The 19,619-nt window shown below is 35.8% G+C and overlaps 3 protein-coding genes and 1 long non-coding RNA gene across 5 annotated transcripts; 2 read left to right on the top strand and 2 right to left on the bottom strand.

Annotated features, from left to right (window-relative positions):
* Positions 1–523: 523 nt before the first annotated feature.
* On the bottom strand, positions 524–4,880 carry LOC112329003 (uncharacterized). Its single transcript, XR_002984442.2, has 3 exons — positions 3,987–4,880; positions 3,866–3,890; positions 524–646 (listed from the first exon to the last, which is right to left on the bottom strand). It is a non-coding gene; the product is annotated as an uncharacterized LOC112329003 (long non-coding RNA).
* Positions 4,881–5,223: 343 nt separating this feature from the next.
* LOC7498039 (magnesium transporter MRS2-2) lies at positions 5,224–9,825 on the top strand. The gene is made up of 11 exons (XM_002315698.3): positions 5,224–5,868; positions 5,960–5,989; positions 6,254–6,407; positions 6,555–6,676; positions 7,786–7,860; positions 8,422–8,661; positions 8,764–8,808; positions 8,921–8,965; positions 9,053–9,082; positions 9,212–9,331; positions 9,422–9,825. Exons 1-11 carry the CDS (start codon positions 5,620–5,622, stop codon positions 9,506–9,508), a joined length of 1,197 nt encoding a protein of 398 aa, XP_002315734.1. The 5' UTR covers positions 5,224–5,619; the 3' UTR covers positions 9,509–9,825.
* Positions 9,826–11,865: 2,040 nt separating this feature from the next.
* LOC7474161 (E3 ubiquitin protein ligase DRIP2) lies at positions 11,866–17,095 on the top strand. Of its 2 annotated transcripts, none has more exons than XM_002315697.4 (7): positions 11,866–12,406; positions 13,085–13,184; positions 13,863–14,253; positions 14,383–14,828; positions 14,930–14,980; positions 16,188–16,260; positions 16,676–17,095. In XM_002315697.4, the coding sequence occupies exons 1-7, from the start codon at positions 12,289–12,291 to the stop codon at positions 16,847–16,849; spliced, it is 1,353 nt and encodes a 450-aa protein (XP_002315733.3). In that variant the 5' UTR covers positions 11,866–12,288; the 3' UTR covers positions 16,850–17,095. The 2 variants fall into 2 exon arrangements, with proteins under 2 accessions (XP_002315733.3, XP_024465003.1); XM_024609235.2 differs by lacking the exon at positions 11,866–12,406 and adding an exon at positions 12,821–12,939.
* A 1,343-nt stretch (positions 17,096–18,438) lies between these two features.
* Positions 18,439–18,984, bottom strand: LOC7498038 (PRA1 family protein D). Its single transcript, XM_002314619.4, has one exon. It carries the CDS (start codon positions 18,982–18,984, stop codon positions 18,439–18,441), a length of 546 nt encoding a protein of 181 aa, XP_002314655.2.
* Between the last annotated feature and the right edge of the window lie 635 nt (positions 18,985–19,619).

Raw genomic sequence — 19,619 nt, 5'->3', positions numbered from 1 at the left:
ACCACTAAGTAGGCCTGTTCATGGTTCGGTTTGGTTTGATTTGAACCATAAAAACTAACTGAACCAAGTAACTCATATTTTTAAAAATTCAAACCGAACCAAATTCCGGTTCAAATCGAACCGGTTCGGTTCGGTTGAATCCGGTTTTGTAGCTAAAAAACCGGGAAACCTAATCTTTAAATTAATGGGTTTTTTTGACTTTTTTTTAATGGGCTTAGATTAAATTGGGCTGCTAAATTTTTTTGTTATACTAAGTTTATAAGCTTTTTAAAATTCTTTAAAATATTCTAATTTGATTAATTTTGTTATAAGCTTTTTCAATGAAATTAAAATATTGATTTTTTTTTTGAAATGCTTATAGTCACAATAAATTTGAAATGTTCTATCTTACTATCTTTAATATGCAAAAAAATAAGCTATGAAAGTTCAGATCAATGCAATATGCAAGATGCATGATCAAATTTGAGCACTTCAAATTAAAAGAGATGTTCACACTAAAAAAGTTTACATTAGCAAATAACAACCAGTAATAAATTATCATAAACATCCGTCATAATTTAAAGAAAAAAAAATCTGACACCAGCACTACAGTAGCATCCAAAACTTCCAGCAACAGCAAAAGCCAAAAGATCCAGCAAGGATAATGCTGTAAAGAAACACTAACAAATTAGCAACATATTACAGTTCGACTATTAAAAAATTTAGCAATGCAAAATTTTAAAAGGAATTAATAAGGTTAAGTAAATTAATTACCCAAAACAATTATATTTCAGGATTGCACCAACATCATCATTACAACTTACAAACAATCAGTTGAGATTTTTAAACTTTCACCAAATTCTACCAAAACATAAATTAAAATGTTAGATTGAACATATGTAAATAAATGATATTATAAAATAACTACATTTAAATTTGTAAAAGAAATTACTTGACTTAATCATCTCAGAATTTTCAATATAATCCATGAAGTTTCTAATGTTGATTGGAATTGATGCTAAACTCAACCAATTCTGACAACAAACCGGTGCTTGCACTGTCGATGGAGATAAAGAGCTTCGAAATGGATCTAAAATACGACGACCAGTACTGAAAGCTGCTTCAGAAACAACTGTAGATATCGGAATAGCTAACACGTGTTGTGCCACCTTAGAAAGAATCTTGTATTTTGTAGCATTACACCTCCACCAACCCAAAATATCTAATTTAAAATCATTAGGATCCTCACAATCATCACCCAAATACCTCTCAACCTTAATTTTTTTTGGACACCACCTTCTTCCTCTAAATGTTTTTTGAATTGAGAAGCTAAGTCATCCAACATATCATCATTTACCACCATTAAATCAACATTAACATTTTCATTTATACTAGTTCCAACACTATTAACAACCTCACATTCTCATCAACATTCATATAATGCTCAAACAACCTTAGCAAAGTATCTTTAACCTTAATTGTAAAATTTTCAGCCTCTTCAATATTATACAATCTTCCAAAACAAAATCTCACATACTTCAATTTGAAACGTGGATCTAACACAACAGCCACATACAACAAAAAGTTTTGTGTATCTTGATCCCCCCCAATGTTTTTTATACTTTGCCATCATATTCTTGGCGATTTTACTTACATAAACATCTTCACTTCTACAAAGTTGAGATATGCTTGTGTGCATGGAAATCAATTCATGGAAGAAAGAATTAGATGTCACATACAACGAGCCAGAAAATTTCAATGTAACCGTGTAAAATAGTTTCAAGACCTTGACAAAAGATCTAGCCTTTTCTCAATCTTCTAAAGCAGGAGGACCTAAGTTTTTTTGTTTTCCTTTTTAATCTACCTCAAAGTAACTCAAATACCTAGGATCGGTTTCTTCTAACCTCATAAAAACCACATCAAATTTATCAGTCGCATCTAGCATCATATATGTAGAGTTCCATCTAGTTACAACATCCAAGCAAACAGATTTTTTAATCCCAATTTTCAACCTCTTCGTACATTGGTTAAAAACAAGTTGTCTAGAAGGAGAAGATCTAACAAACCTCACTGCATTCCTAATCTTAACAACTGAATCATCAATATCTTTCAATCCCGCACATACAATAAGATTAACAATATGTGCACAACATCTAACATGCATGAAGTCATTTGACATTATATTACTTGCCCAATTACTTGTTACTCTCTTCAAATATTTTATTGTCAAATTATTTGAACTTGCATTGTCTACCGTAACTATTAAAATGTTATCAATTCCCTATTCCAACAAACAACCCTCAATTGCTTGGCCAATTGTTTCATTTTTATGATTAGAAACTTGACAAAAGTTTAGAATTCTTTTATTCAAGTTCCAACCTTCATCAATCCAATGGGCAATCAAACACATATAATTAATATTTTGGATTGATGTCCAAGTATCGGTTGTTAAACATACACGTTGATCCTTAAGAGCTTTTTTTAATTTTTCCTTCTCAACAACATAAATTTTCAAACAATCTCTCCAAATCATCAAACGAGAAGGAACATCAAATCTAGGTTGCATTGCTTGACAAAATGATTTAAATCCTTGGTTTTCAACAAAGTTAAAAGGTAGATCATCAAGTATAATCATTTTTCCTAGGGTTTTCCTACACTCTTCATAACTATAACCCACTGCCTTAATAGTCACTAGATTTTTCTCTTCATTATTACCCCCTTTTATTATAGGCCTAGGTTCTAAGACTAAATTTTTTTGTATTCGGTCAATTACAAAAGGAATTTTTTTACGTGCACCTAGATGGCTCCACATGTTACTAGTCCCATTAAGTATAATATGACATGCATAGTCTTTTCCACAATACATACATGCAGCCCTAGGAGCCTTAACATTACCATTTAGTTTTTTAAAGTGATCCCAAATTTGAGATGTTTTTCTTTTATTAGATCTAAAAGCTGGATTACCTTCACTTTCAGTGTTGCTATTTATACTAGAAGTAGCAACTGGAACTGGAACCGGAATAGGCAAAGAATTGGGTTTCGAACTTGAAGGATTTGATTCAATTGGTGTAGGATCTTCCCGATTATCCATCAGAAATTAAAAAAACAACAACATGAATCAACATCTGACTACAATTGACTAATTGAGAATCAAGCAGAAATATTGTAATGGACTAGGCAAAAAACAGATTGAGAATCAATTCATTGCAGAAATACTGTAACCATATACTGATTTTCCATGTTAACCAATAACCATATTAACCAATGCAATATACACTGTAATGGACTAGGCAAAAAACAGATTGAGAATCAATTCATTGCAGAAATATTGTAACCATATACTGATTTTCCATGTTAACCAATAACCATATTAACCAATACCATATACATTGTAATGGACTAGGCAAAAAACATATTGAATATCAATTCATTGCAGAAATACTGTAACTAGATTGAATAAAGCTATGAACACTGTTCAAATCCATTTTGATAAAACAGATTCACCCGACAACCATGAAAAAACAGAATGAACAGTTACCCCTTTTGGGTTACTAGAAATATGAAGCAAATATATTACCAGAATGAACTCAAACACTTGTAAATATCTTGATGACCAGAAAAAGTCAACAAAACTAACAGTGTTTCTTCTCCACAGGATTAAGAACAGTAGTGTGCAGGTTTAAGTAGTATAGGCATGAAAAAATAGATTCACCCGACGACCATGAAAAAATAGATTCACTCGACAACCATGAAAAAACAGATTGAACTTATTATTGAAGCTAACATAACACCCGATAAGCATAATTGATAATACAGATCAAAGAAATGTTGTAATAGGCAACATAAATCAACAGAAAGGAGAGAGGGCGGGGAAAGAGGGGCGAACCTGAAGAAAGATGCAGAAACCCTAGCTGCGAGAGGATAGAAAAATGACAAGCAGAGGTCAGAGAAGCATCAAAGTTTGAAACAAAAAGTTGAACTTACAAGCACATGAAGATAAACTTTACCTTGCCGCCTTTTCTCTAATAGAGGAGCCCTCTCTTTCTGCTGCAAGTGAAGAGAGAAGCCAAGGGGTTTTGTTCGGGTTTTTGTTCGGCTGCAAGTAGACTAAATGGATGTGGAGATGTGGGTTGTTGACTTATTGTTCGGTTAGAGAAGAGACAGATGCAGGGGGTAAGACGCAAAGAGAATGAAAATTGAAGGGTAAGAGTCAAGACAGATGCAGGGGCAATGGGGCAAGACAGATGCAGAAGGGAGAAGGCGATAAATCATCTTTGCTCTTTGGTGTGGGCGGCGGCTTCAGATAATGTCAATTAGGGTTAAGCTTAGTGGTTTGCTGTGTTATTTATACTACCGGTTCGGTTCACCGGTTTAAGTGGTCAAACCGAAATCGAACCAGAAAGATTTTATGGTTTTAAAAATCGGTTTAATCGGTTTTCTATCTCGGTTCGGTTTTCTCAGTTAATTTTTTATCGGTTCTCTCGGTTCTTTCGGTTAATCGGTTTTTTTAAACACCCCTACCCGTAAGTAATCCAGCAAGGTGCATTCATTGTTCTAAAATTGCAGTACACGAGTTTGAGTAAGAAAAACCGGCGGCATCATCTCCAAATTACAAAACACATAACAAGCAAGGAGGGTCAATTTCTAATACAGAAGCACTCGCATCGGCTCGTCTCGCCATAGATTGAGCTGCACAAGGGCAACCCCTTCGTACTTGTTTGGTTGTGAAACTTGGAGGGGAGGCGAGGAGAGGGGACAGGAGGAATGGGACCTGTTTGGTACTTGCGTTGAAGAGTCCAAGTGGAAATAATATTTGAAGCAGGTTTGTTTGATTTATATATGAAAGTTGGTAAATTTACTCCATGGAAAAGACAAGGGTTGGCAAATCCTGAGCCAACAAACTCTACTTGTATGAACAGTGAGATTCCATAAATTGGGGCCATGGATGTTGCCCTCCCGTTGAAATGCAAAAAAGGAAGCATCTTGAATGGACGATCGGATATTATAATGCAGCGTGGATGGCTGATGTGTTTGGCAATTGTCATGTAGAGCATAAAGCAGCTTCAATAATTCCACCGTCTCGTATCAGAAAAACTACGAAAACACCTCCATCCATCGATTAAAAAATTAAAACATCTGCATAAGAAAAAGGAGAAACTCCTCCTAGTACAGTTATTATTCTTTTACTTAGTAGGATGAGAGAGACAACGTCGATAACTTTTTTTTTTTTTTTTTTGGATTCTTGAAATCCCACCCCCGGAAAGCCCATTTTGTGGGTTAGGTGAATGAGTAAAACAACGTCGATAACGTGCCAAACCAGCATCGATGATCACCTTAATCACACCCGAACACCCGTGCGTATAGCATAAGCATAGTAGTAGTTTATAATAGATGGATATAACCGCCCCCACACCCTCTGAGATTTTAAGGTTTGATCTTCGTCCCTCAAGGCTCCATCTCATATATCTTTCGAATTGAAACCTAACTCAATGAAAGAAGACTTTGGTTGCTTAAGGAATCCAATTGCCCCCTTTCCCCAATCCCCAAATAAGCAAACAGACAGACAAATAGCAATAATAAAAATAAAAATATTAATATTAATTGAAGGAGAGGAGATGTGATGTGATACGGTAATGAGAGATGGAAAGGGATGGTTACGTGGTGCCGGCGGACCCTCCGGCGGTGACTTCCGTCAAGAAGAAGACGCAGCCTGCCAGGAGTTGGATTCTCGTCGACGCTACGGGACAAGGCACCATTCTCGATGCAGACAAACATGCTATCATGAACCGCGTTCAGATTCACGCGCGCGATCTCAGGATTTTAGACCCTCTCTTGTCTTATCCCTCCACCATTCTCGGTCGTGAGGGGGCCATCGTTCTGAACTTGGAGGTTTCGATTTTTATTGTTACTATTAAGTAGTATTTCCTTTATATTTTTCTCTCTGTTTTGGCGCTTATTTGTGGTTTTTTAATGGTTGCAGCACATCAAGGCAATAATTACTTCCGAGGAGGTTCGCGGCTTCTGTTTTCTTTCTTTTTCTTTGCTTTTTAAATTTTGTGATTTTGGAAATTAAATCTTTTGATTGCTGAATGAATGGATTTTTGGGTTTTGGGTTTAGGAGATATTATTTTATGGTAGGTATAAATTAGTGATCAGTTGTGTTTGATACTATTTGCTCATGTTTGAATTCATACTTCCCCCTTCCTTTGGGGCAAAAAATAATAATAAAAATCGTGCTTGTAGCTTTTGGTTGTTTCTTTTAAATATGGAACAGGTTTTGCTTCGAGACCCTTTGGATGAAGATGTTATTCCTGTTGTTGAGGAACTTAAAAGGCGATTGCCTCCTGCAAATGTCTTTCGTCAAAGTCAAGGAGATGGGAAAGACCACACTGGTGGACAACTTGATGTTGAAGCTGGTGAAGAGGATGGTATGCCTCATTGATTTTTTCATTCTTGCATTGACATTTAAGAGTAGAGGCTTTTTGTTCTGGTACTGCAAACATGTTTTCTTTACATTATGGTTGGTTCATCTAGAAAATTCTTGTCTGTTGAGTAATCCGGGTTGTATGATACAGAGTCACCATTTGAATTCCGTGCCTTGGAGGTAGCGCTGGAAGCCATTTGTAGTTTTCTAGCTGCACGTACAACAGAGCTGGAGACTGCTGCATATCCTGCTTTAGATGAGCTTACCTCCAAAGTAAATATTTGTTGTTCTCCATGTAGTTGATATTTCTTTTATCAAATAATAATCTTCTCCTGGTGTTTCTGTTGATTATTTTTTCATAGAGGGAAAAATGTCCATCACACCTTGGTTAAGGAACTGGATAAAAGTTTGCGACAGATAATGTAAATTCACGAAAAATACTTTGTTGGGAGATGGATATCTGTGGTGAGTGTTGCATGATTGTGTGTTTACCAGTTAACATTATTTGTTTTCCATGGTGCCATATCTCTTTTTGGAATGCTGTGGTGGTTTTCCCTCCTTTTTTAATCATGGGAGTGTGGCATATTAGCTGTTTACCGTGTCTTGACATTTTGTAGGAATCCAATAGCTTTGTGTAATGAATATTTTATCTGGTCGGAAGAACATCTTTGAGATTGTGCCAAGCGTTTCAAATAAGCGTTATTTGTATTTGTGTTCTTTGTGAAGCCCTTAGGAGGATTATTGGAAGATCGATCTTCTTCCTGAATTCAATTGTAGGTGTTTTATTTGGTTAAGTTGAGTGGGCTGTACTATTTATTTTGTTTTAATGTTCGGTTGAGTCTCGTTTATTTTTCCAAGTGTTACTATGAATGGTGTTGCTCCTTCTACTCTTTTATAATGCTGGGTCGGATGAAATTTTTACCCAAAAACAAATTAAAGGTTGACAAGGTTTTGGAGGATCCTGATGTATGGTGGCATTGAGATTGTGGACATTTGCTCTGTTCTCTTTATGGTGGTATCTTATCTTTCAATTCTTCCTTTTCTTATACTCAGCATTACTTTCTTTGAGTTGATTTGGAGCTTCCAGTGGTTGGAATTTTGCTTATTTCAGTCAGTGGTGCTATTCTTTATGCGGCCACCTTCCAGTTTCAAATTTATTTTGCAGTTGTGTAAATATCCTGTGCATTCAACAATTTGAACTCAATAAATTACTGCATAAGCAGAACCCTGCATGTTTTGGATCCATTACTCTTGAGGTTTTTCTCTCCTCCTGCAAGACAAAATTTATGCTGGATAAAGTTAATTTTACCTTGTATGCAGAATCCTGCATGTATTGTTTGTCACTATTTTGACTCTCTCATTTTCCCTTCTTGAATGGGCAGGTTAGTAGCAGAAATTTGGATAGAGTTCGTAAATTGAAGAGTGCAATGACGAGGTTGACTGCTCGGGTACAAAAGGTAGGTGTATAATGTTGGTGGTGTTTGTGAAAAATTGCATTATAAATTGCTTTCAACATTTATGATTGCATCTTTGGTCTTGGATTATATGTTCTGGGTAATGATGTATTTGAATGTAACCAATAAAGAATAGGATCTTTAGTTGCTTTATATTATAATAGTTGGGAAAGATTCAGTGTCCTCTGATGTTGCACTCGCTTTTGGCGAATTCTACTGGATTCAGTCTTCTGTCTCAGAAAATGTTGACTGACAGTTTAGCATCTCCAACAGTTACTTGCATTTTCTGATAAAAGCATTTTCAATCGATTCATATACAGTTCATGGTTCTTTCCAAGAAGAATATGTAGCTAAGGATGTTACACATTCAGGGATTAATCAACATCCAGCATGGAAGAAATCTGCTATACAGAAAATAAGTCAGGTCTGCTTGGGGGATAATTGCAGAAGAGACTTGAAAAATACCTAGCTGATCTAACACTAATGAAAAATAATGTGCTTAACTGTCCCCTTCAATTTTCTGTGAATTAGACAGGCAATGATATTCTCATCAATTTATTTTAGGTGAGAGATGAACTTGAACAGTTACTTGATGATGATGATGATATGGCTGACCTTTACCTATCACGAAAGCTGGCTGGTGCGTCTTCACCAGTCAGTGGCTCCGGTGGTGCGAATTGGTTTCCTGCTTCCCCTACAATTGGTTCAAAAATTTCTAGAGCAAGTAGAGTAAGTTTGGCAACAGTTCGCGGAGACGAGAATGATGTTGAGAATGATGTTGAGGAGCTTGAAATGTTACTGGAGGTAGAGTTTCTAACTGTGTTTTACCTTCCTCATTTTCAATTCTTATTTGAAATGGGACTAAGAAGAAATTATTCTTGAAATTGGGTGATGATGTTCTTGCAGGCTTACTTCATGCAGATTGATAGCACTTTGAACAAATTGACCACGGTGTGTACTTTTTATTTACTTTTCCTTTTATTCTACACAAGGCACACACATTATGGTAAGAATTGCAAAGCAATTTCATCCTTTTTAAATTGCATAAATTTGAAACATGCAGTTGCGAGAGTACATTGATGACACAGAGGATTACATTAATATTCAGGTAGGCAATGTTGAATCGAACGCTGAAGTTTGTTTCCTTGTTTATGCGTTTTTTCTTACATTAAATTTATGCATCCTTTTTCTTCAGCTTGACAATCATCGAAATCAGCTGATTCAGGTGCTTTATGATTTTCTCTTCATGAATTGTGTTGGGGCCAATTCACTCACAAGCAAGCAAGCACGCGCACAAATTGCGTGTATGTTTTGATCTGTTATTCATGCTATGTCTTTCCACTGTTTGCCGCAGTTAGAGCTCTATCTGAGTTCTGGGACTGTTTGTTTAACCATATATTCCTTGGTGGCTGGAATATTTGGCGTGAACATCCCATACACATGGACTGACAATCATGGTTACATGTTTAAATGGGTAAGCAAAATACTTTTACTGGGGAATTTAGCTCCTGATTATAAATTGCTTTTATACGGGGAATCATGTGTTTTTTTTTTACATTGCCAGGTGGTAATTGTCACAGGAGCATTCTGTGCATCTCTGTTCCTAGTTCTAATGACATATGCTCGCTACAAGGGCCTGGTTGGATCTTGAAAGGTCCCATGTTCTCTGTAGGTATAATTCGAGATTCCTAGTTCTAATGGCATATATATGCTCCCTCCCTCTTGGTAAAGCATGCAGTTCAGTCTGCAGGTCATCATGGTAGATTCTTATAATTTGTCAAATCCTTGTTCAAACCGGGCTCAGGCATCCGACGAGGAAATTGTAAAACAGCATGCAGATTTTTAGATATACTTTTTTAATTTTTTTTCCCACGATAGTGAATCTTAATTTCTTGAAATACAAATCAGCATTTTATTTTTTGCTTTTTTTTATATATATTTAATAAATTAATGTATGTTTAAAGCGTATTTTGTTACATTTTCTCTAACATACTAATAAGAATTAATTATCCTAATTAGTGAGAGGCTAATGAGCTTTGATTTTTAGAATTATTAACAATAAAAATATCAATAATTGTCAACGTGTTTTTAATATCAATAAAGGCACAATAATTAATATCAGCTATAATACATAATTAATATCAGTTATAATATTATCTCTATTTTAATGACTATATATTGATGAATCAGCTTGTTATTCCAAAAACTTTTCTCTTCAATCTTTGACATCTTATCTACTTGTTATTTGCTTATTTTGTTCTAATTCTCAAAACAAAGAAATAAAATAAATTGAAAAAAATATAAAACGGATAAAAAAAATAAGTTATTGGGTTTAAGAATATAAGAATTAAATATATAATCTTTGAAATCATAAAGATCAATCAATTAGTTTTGTTAAATCACTAAGAACAATTAACTCCTTTTCTTTTTGTTTCTTTCACGGTCGACCGGCCGCCAATGACAATGAGCCCACCGGCCGCCACCATAATTGGAGCATCTTTCTGGTGATCATTTTCGATGATCATCATCCTTGTTTGTTAATTTATCTAACACAAATCCAGAGTCTACGTGACACATTCTCCAGATAAAAAAAGGTTTGGATACAATTTTTAAAAATTGCTTTTAAGCTTAAGTGAGTGATTGAGTATGCTTAAAAAAATAAAAAGAAAAAAATGCCTCTAAATGCTAATTTTAAATATTTTAATTTAAAAAGTAATTAAATCATTGTAATATACTTAAAAAAATAAAAAAAAATAATCCCACATCCAATCAATCTAGCAATGATCACTGGATTATATAAAAAGATTAAAATACCCTCGAAAATCAAGACCTTTGGTTTTTTTAAAGAAGAAAAAAAATAATTACACTAATTCTCGATAATAGTTCCTTAATCTAAACTATAGACTCTAAGCAATTCTCTCTAACTAGTTATTATCTTTTGCTGTCATCAAAGTGTTTTGACAAAATCATTGTACAAATATTAATATTGTAAGAAATAAACTTGTTTGTTCACAAATAACCAACCTCTATATATATATATATATATATATATATATAAAGTTAGAAAACTCCACACAAATCGAAAGGACATTACTAAATAACGCCATTGAAATGAGGTTATGAAGTTCGGAGAAAACATAAAATCATGTACAATTCTATATTTGTAGAGACATTGATATTGATATATAGAACGTGAAATTAAAGTTTGTTTGGGAGCGTGGTTGTGGTTATTTTTTAAAGTGTTTTTCATGCTAAAATGCATCAAAATGATTATTTTTTTTATTTTTTAAAAATAATTTTTGAAATCAGCGCATCAAAACAATTTAAAATATATAAAAAAATATTAATTTTTAACAAAATAAAATTAATTTTTTAAAAAGCACGGGTATAACCGTGTTTTCAAATACTCACTTAATTAACCAGAGATTAATAGTAGAGGAGGAACTTAAATAATTCCAGTATCCATCATTAATTAATAAATTATTTAAATATTCAAAAATAAATGAAAGGTTTCAGCATTACTTGCCCATTAATGACCGTCTATTTTAGCATAAAACATCAAGTTTTTTTTTTTTGGAAAAAGTTTAGTATTTAAACAGAATCCATTAACAAATCGAGACATAATTAACTGCTCCAAGCCTGGAAAAGGTAAGTAACTCAATTAGGGATTTTTAAAGATTTAATTAATTAGGATAAAGAATGTTTGGAAACTCAATCTAAATTTCCTATATAATGAAGGACTTGTTCGAGGTTTCTCCAAAAAAGTTTAGTCGCTTCCTCTGGGGAAAAAATAAAAATAAAAACAGGCGTGGTTAACGTAGTAAATTAAAGTGTTTTTTTTTTAATATATTAAAATATTTTTATTTATTTATTTTTTAAAATCCAATTTGATATTAACACGTCTAAAAATATAAAATAAAAATTAATTTAAAACTAAAAAAAATTAAATTTTTCGCAAGTATAAATCAACAGCAAGGCTTAGAGATTGTATTAGTTTTGTCATGTAGGAGGAGGCTGTGCGATTATATTCGAAAACATTGAGAGCCTCGAACAAATCATATCAAGGCCATTACCATTGTCCAAATCGAACAAGGCCAGCCCTCTCTTCTAATACTCCAAGATTTCACTCTCTCCATTTTTTTGTTTTTATTGATAATATCGCTCTCTTAAATTCCGTTTTCTCGCCCACCAAGCACAAAGCCACTGCCAAAAGAATTTGTCTAGAATCGTTAATCACCAACCCAGCCCAACTACCACCCTTTCTTCTCGCCGATTCTTGCTTGTGATTGTCGTGGTTTTTTCTTGGAAAAGAATAAATAACTCTCGTGATTTGTGGGGTCTTGATTACATGCACCGTGTCGGGTACGTGAAACAAGGGAGAGTGTTAGTGGCTTAGTGAGAACCCAAAGGCAGGTGGGGGTGTTAGCGAAGATGATGTTAGGCCAGGTGGTGAAGGTTCAAAGAGAGGAAATAGCGGCATGCATGACTTGTCCTCTTTGCAACAAGCTCTTCAGAGACGCCACTACTATCTCTGAGTGCCTCCATACTTGTGAGTCTCTCTCTCTCTCTCTCACTCACTTCTGTGTGTGCTCATCTTCTTCTATTTTGTGATATTCGATGTGGTTTCTTTGTTTTGTTTTGTTTCTTGTTGTGGGCGCTTAATTGTTAGTTCACGTAATCTGTGTATCATCTTTTATTTTTCGGAGTTGAGCTTGGTTTATTGTTTTAATTGGTTATTTTTGTGATATGGAGAGGAGTGAAATGCGGTTTTATGATCTTGTTTTTTCTTCATTTTGTTTTCCTGGTCTTTCTTTGCTCAATGGATTGGGAGTTTGATTTTGAAATTAAGGAAAAGATTGAAATTTGATTGGTAAATATAGCCTTTTCTTTTGTGTTTGAGCAACGTATGATGTGAGCTTACAGTAAATTTGTTTGCTGAAATAGTAAAATTTTAACTTGGGGTTGTTCGAAGCTTTTGCATGGTCGCTGTGCTCTTCAAGTCCATCAAAATTGTCAGGTCCTTGATAAGTTCATGCCGTGTCAAGTGAGAACAGTACTGTGTTTGGGGGATGATGAATAAAGGTTTTGCATTTTTATTTTCCTTTAGAAACAGTTTCTTAGTGTTCTATCATTTAATCAGTATGTTTTAAGTGTGTCTTGTTATATACATATTCTCTCATCGGGCATATATCTGATGCCTGCTTCTTCATTTTAATTTTTGAAACAGTTTGCAGAAAATGCATATACAAGAAGATAACTGATGAGGAGTTGGACAGTTGTCCAGTTTGTGATACTGAATTAGGTTGTTCTCCGCTTGAAAAGCTCAGGTATTTGATCATCTCATTCTCTTATGATTTCCAAGTTTATGCCACAGCAATTTTTAATAAAGCATCTTAAGTGCATGCCGTGGCAAAACAATACATAGCTGTTTCTGATATAGTTGGACTATCGTATTACACATATGTAGGACGTATTCGAATGCTGTTTGAGTAGTCTCCATGCAGTGCAAGTGAAATTATCTTAGGGTGTCAGAATGATTGACCAAGGAGGACGCTATATAATCACTGAAACGATTTTCTAGACATTCTCTGTCTTTTCCAACTGCAGAACCAATCCTTGACACTACTAATTAATGCACTTGGAAGGAAGATATCAAATTTCCGAGTCAATTTTTTAGACATTTACACCAAACAGTAAGTATATGCTGCAAACTGTAGACATGCAATGTGACACTAGGAAATCAATTATCATGCTGCATGTTCCTGGGCAGCATCCCTGCCCTGCCACTCATGTGGGATGCATAATTTATTTATTAGGATTCTCTGATATAGAATCTTGAAATATTATGATTGAACCTGTGCCTCAACGTGTTTATATGGCACAGAACAATTAGAAGTCCATTTTCAACTTGGAAGACAACCAAAATTGAGAAACTGGTCATGGATTTCACTACAGCAGCATGGTCTTGGTCTGTTTTAACTTTCTTTCTTTATGTTAATCAACAGGGCAGACCACAGCTGGCAAGATTTAAGGGCCAAAATCTTCCTTTCCAATAGAAAGAAGGCCAAGGAACCTGAAACAGTGTCCTTGGTCCCAGAAGACGTGCCCTCGGTCCCAGAAACTGCGCCAGCAGTCCCAGAAGCCATGCCAGTCCAAGAAGCTGATCACTCAGTTCCATTGATAGGTAGAAGAAAGGAGAGATCTCTCTCTTCATTGGTAGTCAGCACACCTAAGATATCCGTCAAGTCTTTTCTGACAGGAAAAAGATCAAAACCTATTGCCAGAAAACGAGAATCTCCTGTTCTCATTAAGGAGCTGGTTAAGAAAGTGGACGATTACTATGAGAGTTTAAGCTCACCCGAGACTTTAAGCAAAATTGCACAAACTAAAAGGCAGGTAGAAGTCGTTAAACTTCAAGTTTTCTTGCTAAAACTTTTCTCACCTTTTTGTTTTGGGTCCTTTGAAAATGACGTGCCTTTCCTTTGATGCGTAGTAATTTCCTGTGTAATTATTTTCATGGTGTAGAATTCTTCTACTGCCGAGTCACCCAAACAACACAAACCTAATAAAGTTTCAGAGGATGGTGTTAAACCATGTAAAGGGAAAGCTGATTTTTGGAAACCCTTAAATTGCTCGGTTGAAGGTTCAAGCAAAACAAAGTCTAATAAGTCAGAACTACAGGAAATTCTTGTCCAAATAAAGAAGCTTGATGCCCAGGAGAAAGCTCAATCACTCAAAACCAGTGTTAAGGAGCACGGTGATAAATCGAAAGTTAATGGTGAAGAATCCAACTCGACTTCATGGCCTTCAGTTTCCGTGAAATCTAGACGGCTGCAAGGCATGCAACAAAAAAGAGCAGCTCCCTCTGAGGGGTTGAATATTCCAGCACAGACTATTGTCGATGCAAACAGTAAATGTGATACAAGATTGAGTCCAATATGGTTCTCATTAGTTGCTTCTGATCATGAGCAGTGAGATTTTGTTTCTTTACCATTACTAAAGATTCATTGATGATTGGTCAAGCACGCCATGTCATGTTGTTAAATATTGTTTCTTTTTGGCATAATTTCAGGGGTGGAAGTGCGCCCTTGCCACAGATATCTTCGTGCTACTTGAGGGTTAAGTGAGTTTCATTAACCCCACTACCTGGTTTTTATTCATAATGTTGGTTTGCTTGTCAGTGTCCATTTTGCTCTTGAGTTTTGACATAGGCTCTGGTTAAACGATGTGTTTTATCGCCACCTTTCTTCAGTTTTGTAAAACAAATTCCGTGGTTTTCATTTATGTGAAATTGTAATTGCATCTATGCTAAGTTTTGTAGATATATTTTCTTAGCGACAATGACACTGTATCTTATCTGATGTTTTCTATGCGCACTTTGATTTCCCTTCTATTTGTTTTGGTTACATAGAATTTCCCGTTGCTTATGTTGTAAGCTTTTATACCCTTTTGTTTCATCATAATAGCATGATGTCCATTTCCATTTACAATTTATGGTTTCGATGAACATGTACTTCCAGGTACACTCCAGCAAAACAAAACTAATCACAGCCTAGAAGTAAACTATATTTATGACTCCTGTGCTCTTTCGTAGCTATTCCCCCAATTTCTTTCACTCTACATAACTATGAAATTCTGTGAAGAAAATAGATTGAGAGAATGATGTTGTTGAAAGTCCAGGAGCAAACACTCTTTTCAAATATCAGCAACACCTGAAACCATGTTTTTAAAATTTTGAATGTTAGAAGCCTCAGAAAATAGGGAGTTTCACTTCATTGCTTCAATGGGCAGTTGCAACTACAATTTTGTCTGTGAGGTTTTGCATGCTTAGTTATGTTTAAGTCTGTGATTGCACACTGGCGGTCACAATCAAAATAGGGGCACATAGCATAAAAAACATATTGGTGTTGTCCTGTGAAAATGAAGCCAATCATCATATTATCATGAAGTATTTTAATTGATTACATGAACTCTGCACATCATGCCTGATGTTGAATTTCTTTTTCTAGGCCGGAATTTCATTTAGAATCTTAATAATGATTATTCTGAAGTATCTGTGACTTTAAAGTTGTAGATTTGCTCCAAAATTCTGCTTCTGTTCTGCTCCATTGCAAAAATAGAACTCAACTGTCTGATTTCAGGTCATCTGCGAATGTTAATATATAGAGCATATTTTAGTCTCTATCTTTTCCCTTCCTGTGGTTGTTTTTGTTTATATTGTGTTCTCACCTGAAGTTTGCTTTATACCAAGAACCCTTTTCTTTTTCTATTTTTTTTAACAAATATACCAACAACTATTTTGTTGATCAGTTGTTGCAATTTTATTGTAGGGATGGTAGTTTGCCTGTTTCATACATAAAGAAGTATCTTGCCCAGAAGCTGGGTCTTGTTAGGGAAGCTGAGGTAACTTCATCTTTGTTCGTTTATCATGTTAATCAATTTGTGCATACAAAACTAAAAAATCTTATTTCTTTCAATCCCTCTTCTTTTCCTATTGTAAATGGAAGTGGACAGCATTTCTTTTTCTTCATTCGTAGATTTCTTTCCTTTGAACTTGAATGTCCAAATTACTTTCTGTGGTTCCTATATTTCATCTTCCATGATGTATGACAGGAAAAAGTCTTGCTACTCTCTTTGTTTTTGATATTGTCCTTTAACAAGACCTGCAACAGTTTTTGTGATGATGGAACTGTTTACTACCTACCATCCATGTAAAAAATAAATGCCGGTGAAGTGTACTCCTAAATTATCTGAAGACTACTGCCTAAGGAATTAAGGAAATTTTAAAACACCACGAGTAATGCTCAAGTTTCCACAGGTGGAGATCTCAATGCGTGGTCAGCCAGTGGTTTCAACGTTGCAGCTGCATAACTTGGTAGACTGGTGGTTGCAGACAGCTTCAGCATCTGAAAGAATACGGACAACTGTGGGCAGTTCAGCTAAAGATTTTGTGATGGTTCTCTCGTATGGTCGTAAAGCTCATCCTCCGTAAACATCTTTGCTTCAGCGGCGAAATGTCATCTCTTGCAACAGTGATCTTGGTCAAGGTGGTCGGAGACAACAGTGTGTTTTGCATCATCGTGAATGCACAGCGGATGAATTTGCTAAAACCACTCTGCTTTCTCTCTTTTTCAACTTTTCTTGCAAGGAGAGCAGACATAGTAGAAACCATACACAAGTTGTAGACGAATATGGATTGTTTATTTTATTAATAGCAGATTTGGGGATTCTGGACTAATGCCTGAATCCATGGATTAAATTTAGAACAGCTCAATGAGGACTCGTGCTACTAGCCGAAGCCTTTCCAGGTTGGGTATGACCTTAGAATCATCTGGTTGTGTTGGGCTAGAATGGCCAATTGGCCACCATTTTACATGGAATAAATTAGGTTAATGCTGAGGAGTGAAGATTAAAAAAAAAAACCCTATGAAATCCCAGTCCAAGATAAGAGCAACTTTGAAACCCTCCCAGTCAGGATGTGCAACTGGCATAGACTCCTTTTGCCTTTCCCCCTTTTAATCCCTCTTGTTCGGTTCATGACAAAGAAGCATACACACATTGTTATTCTTGACAGCAAGATTTCAGACCTCAAAATGATAAAGAAGCTTTGTGTGATAATTTCAAAATTCAAAGCCAGCAACATTCTGCCTCTTCACCACAATAAAAAACAATGATAATCAATTGTAGATTCTAGCTTATCCAAAGCCAAGGAATCAAGGCACGTAAATCATCAAGAAAGGGGCTGTTAAAAGAAGAAGAAGCTGTTACTGTTTACTATGCAGGATGTTGATTTTACGTCCTCTGATATCTGGAAAAAATTGTAAATATTCAGGGTCTGGCTAAAAGCAAATCTCAAGAGAACAATTGCAACCTCTCTGTATCCGCAGCAGCTGCTTAAAAGGAAGCCGGTAAACAAGATGCAAAGCAGATATATTTGAGATTTACTTTTAGCCATAAAGCGAGGAAATGAATACATAAAAGTAATCTATAGCAGGGATCAACTTGTTCCCAGATTTCAAGTCGGAGCATGATCTCGGTTCCATGTCCTACAATAACAGATAACATCATCATTAACTTGACCTTGACGTCCTAAGTTTTCAGGTTTGCTCCTGTGCTTTGATACAGGTATGAAGCAACAGAGAAACATCAATCAACAAAGATCATTCCCACGGGATGGGATAGAGAGAAGGTTCCTGCTAATCTCCACATAATGCAAAGACTAAGCCATGGCAACTCAACACAACAGCATCACCAACACAAGTAGTGAAAACAAAAAATCTGCATCAAAATCCATTTGACATAGGTAAAAAATTGTGAGTGATTACCTAAATGTAAATGTGAAGTACAACTTTTGGTTAAAGGTGTTAGTCCCAGTATTCCCAAGCACTGTAATTTAGACACAGACCAAAACAAGCATAATAAGTTGATAACTGGGTATGTAACTCATTCTAAGCAACAATTAAATCATCAAATCACCATAACAGAGAAGCATGCAATGCCATAATTACAGTCAAGATGACATTAATTAAGCTAAAACCAAACAATTCCCTTTTCTTTTCTTTTCAATCCAATTAGGCAAAACTACAAGCCACCAGTTGGAGGAGCATTATAGTCACCATCATCATCAGAGAGCAAGTTGGCATACGGCGAGGTTTCAATATCATCAGCAACAAGATCATCCGTACTCCTCAACGCAGCATGCAGAAGCATCAAAACGACAGCGATCCCACCACCAACGACAACATTCTGAAAAACCCCACCCCAAATCACAACCAAAAAGTCAACCACAAAGAGCACAACCAACACCACCCAGTCACTCACTTGATAGCCCAAAAACCAAAGCGGCTCCTCGCGAGAGAAATAAAGAGAGAGCCAGGCAATTAGAGTAATGAACAAGGCGATTAGCACCAGGGGATGGTTTAAGAGGGATAAGGAGAGGATAATCAAGAGGATTATGGAGTAATTAACCAAGAAATGAAGGACGTTTTGGGTTATCCTTGTGGTAGTGTCGTGGATTGAAGAGGGGAGGTTCAGTAAGGTGAGGTCTAGGAAAACGGACCATGGACGTCGACCTGATGTTAAGGGTTTTGTGGTTTCTTTGAAGAAGCTAGACACGAATTGGGACATTGTTGCTCTGCTGCTGATGAAGTTTTTTGAATTTTATTCTGAAATCAGAGGAGTTTCGTTTGATTGAGAGGAGGAAAAATCAGGGTGCGGAAGGAGGCTTCTTGTTAATTTTTTTTTAGCCTTTCAAGGCAGGCAGGCACCAGCAACACCTTCTTTAACTAGGTAGACGATGACTTTGACTGACTCTCCTTTTGTAATATTATGGGCTTGGTGTACAGACTAAAATTGATGCGAGGCCCAACCCATCCCAGCCCATTTTCGAGGAAAGGAGACTAGTTAACTGCACGAGTAAGGCAGGTCTTCCAGGCTTCATCGTCTTCAGTGTCTCGTTTCCTAACCCAAAATTAACAGCTTAAGCTTGAAGAGAGCATCTTTCTCTCGGAACAGAATCCCTTTTAAGTGTGTGAGAGAGAACAAGAGATTCAATATCGCTTCATTATTTTCTCACACTGTTTTGTTTCATCAACCTAGCTAGTGTGTGTGAGCTAGCTTGTTTGCTTAAGGAAATTAAGTACATGGAAAGCTGCCTTCCTATGAATCAATCTTCACAAACACACAGGCAGTTCCAACACCTGGGAATGAAGTTGGATTCCCAAAACTAAGTGAAGTTGTAAGTTTCAACCATTCTGCTGGTG

This window comes from Populus trichocarpa, chromosome 10 (genome assembly GCF_000002775.5).
Source record: "Populus trichocarpa isolate Nisqually-1 chromosome 10, P.trichocarpa_v4.1, whole genome shotgun sequence".
NCBI lineage: Eukaryota > Viridiplantae > Streptophyta > Magnoliopsida > Malpighiales > Salicaceae > Populus > Populus trichocarpa.
The sequence above is the reverse complement of the archived record's forward strand: the minus strand, read 5'-3'. Positions and strand labels throughout refer to the sequence as shown.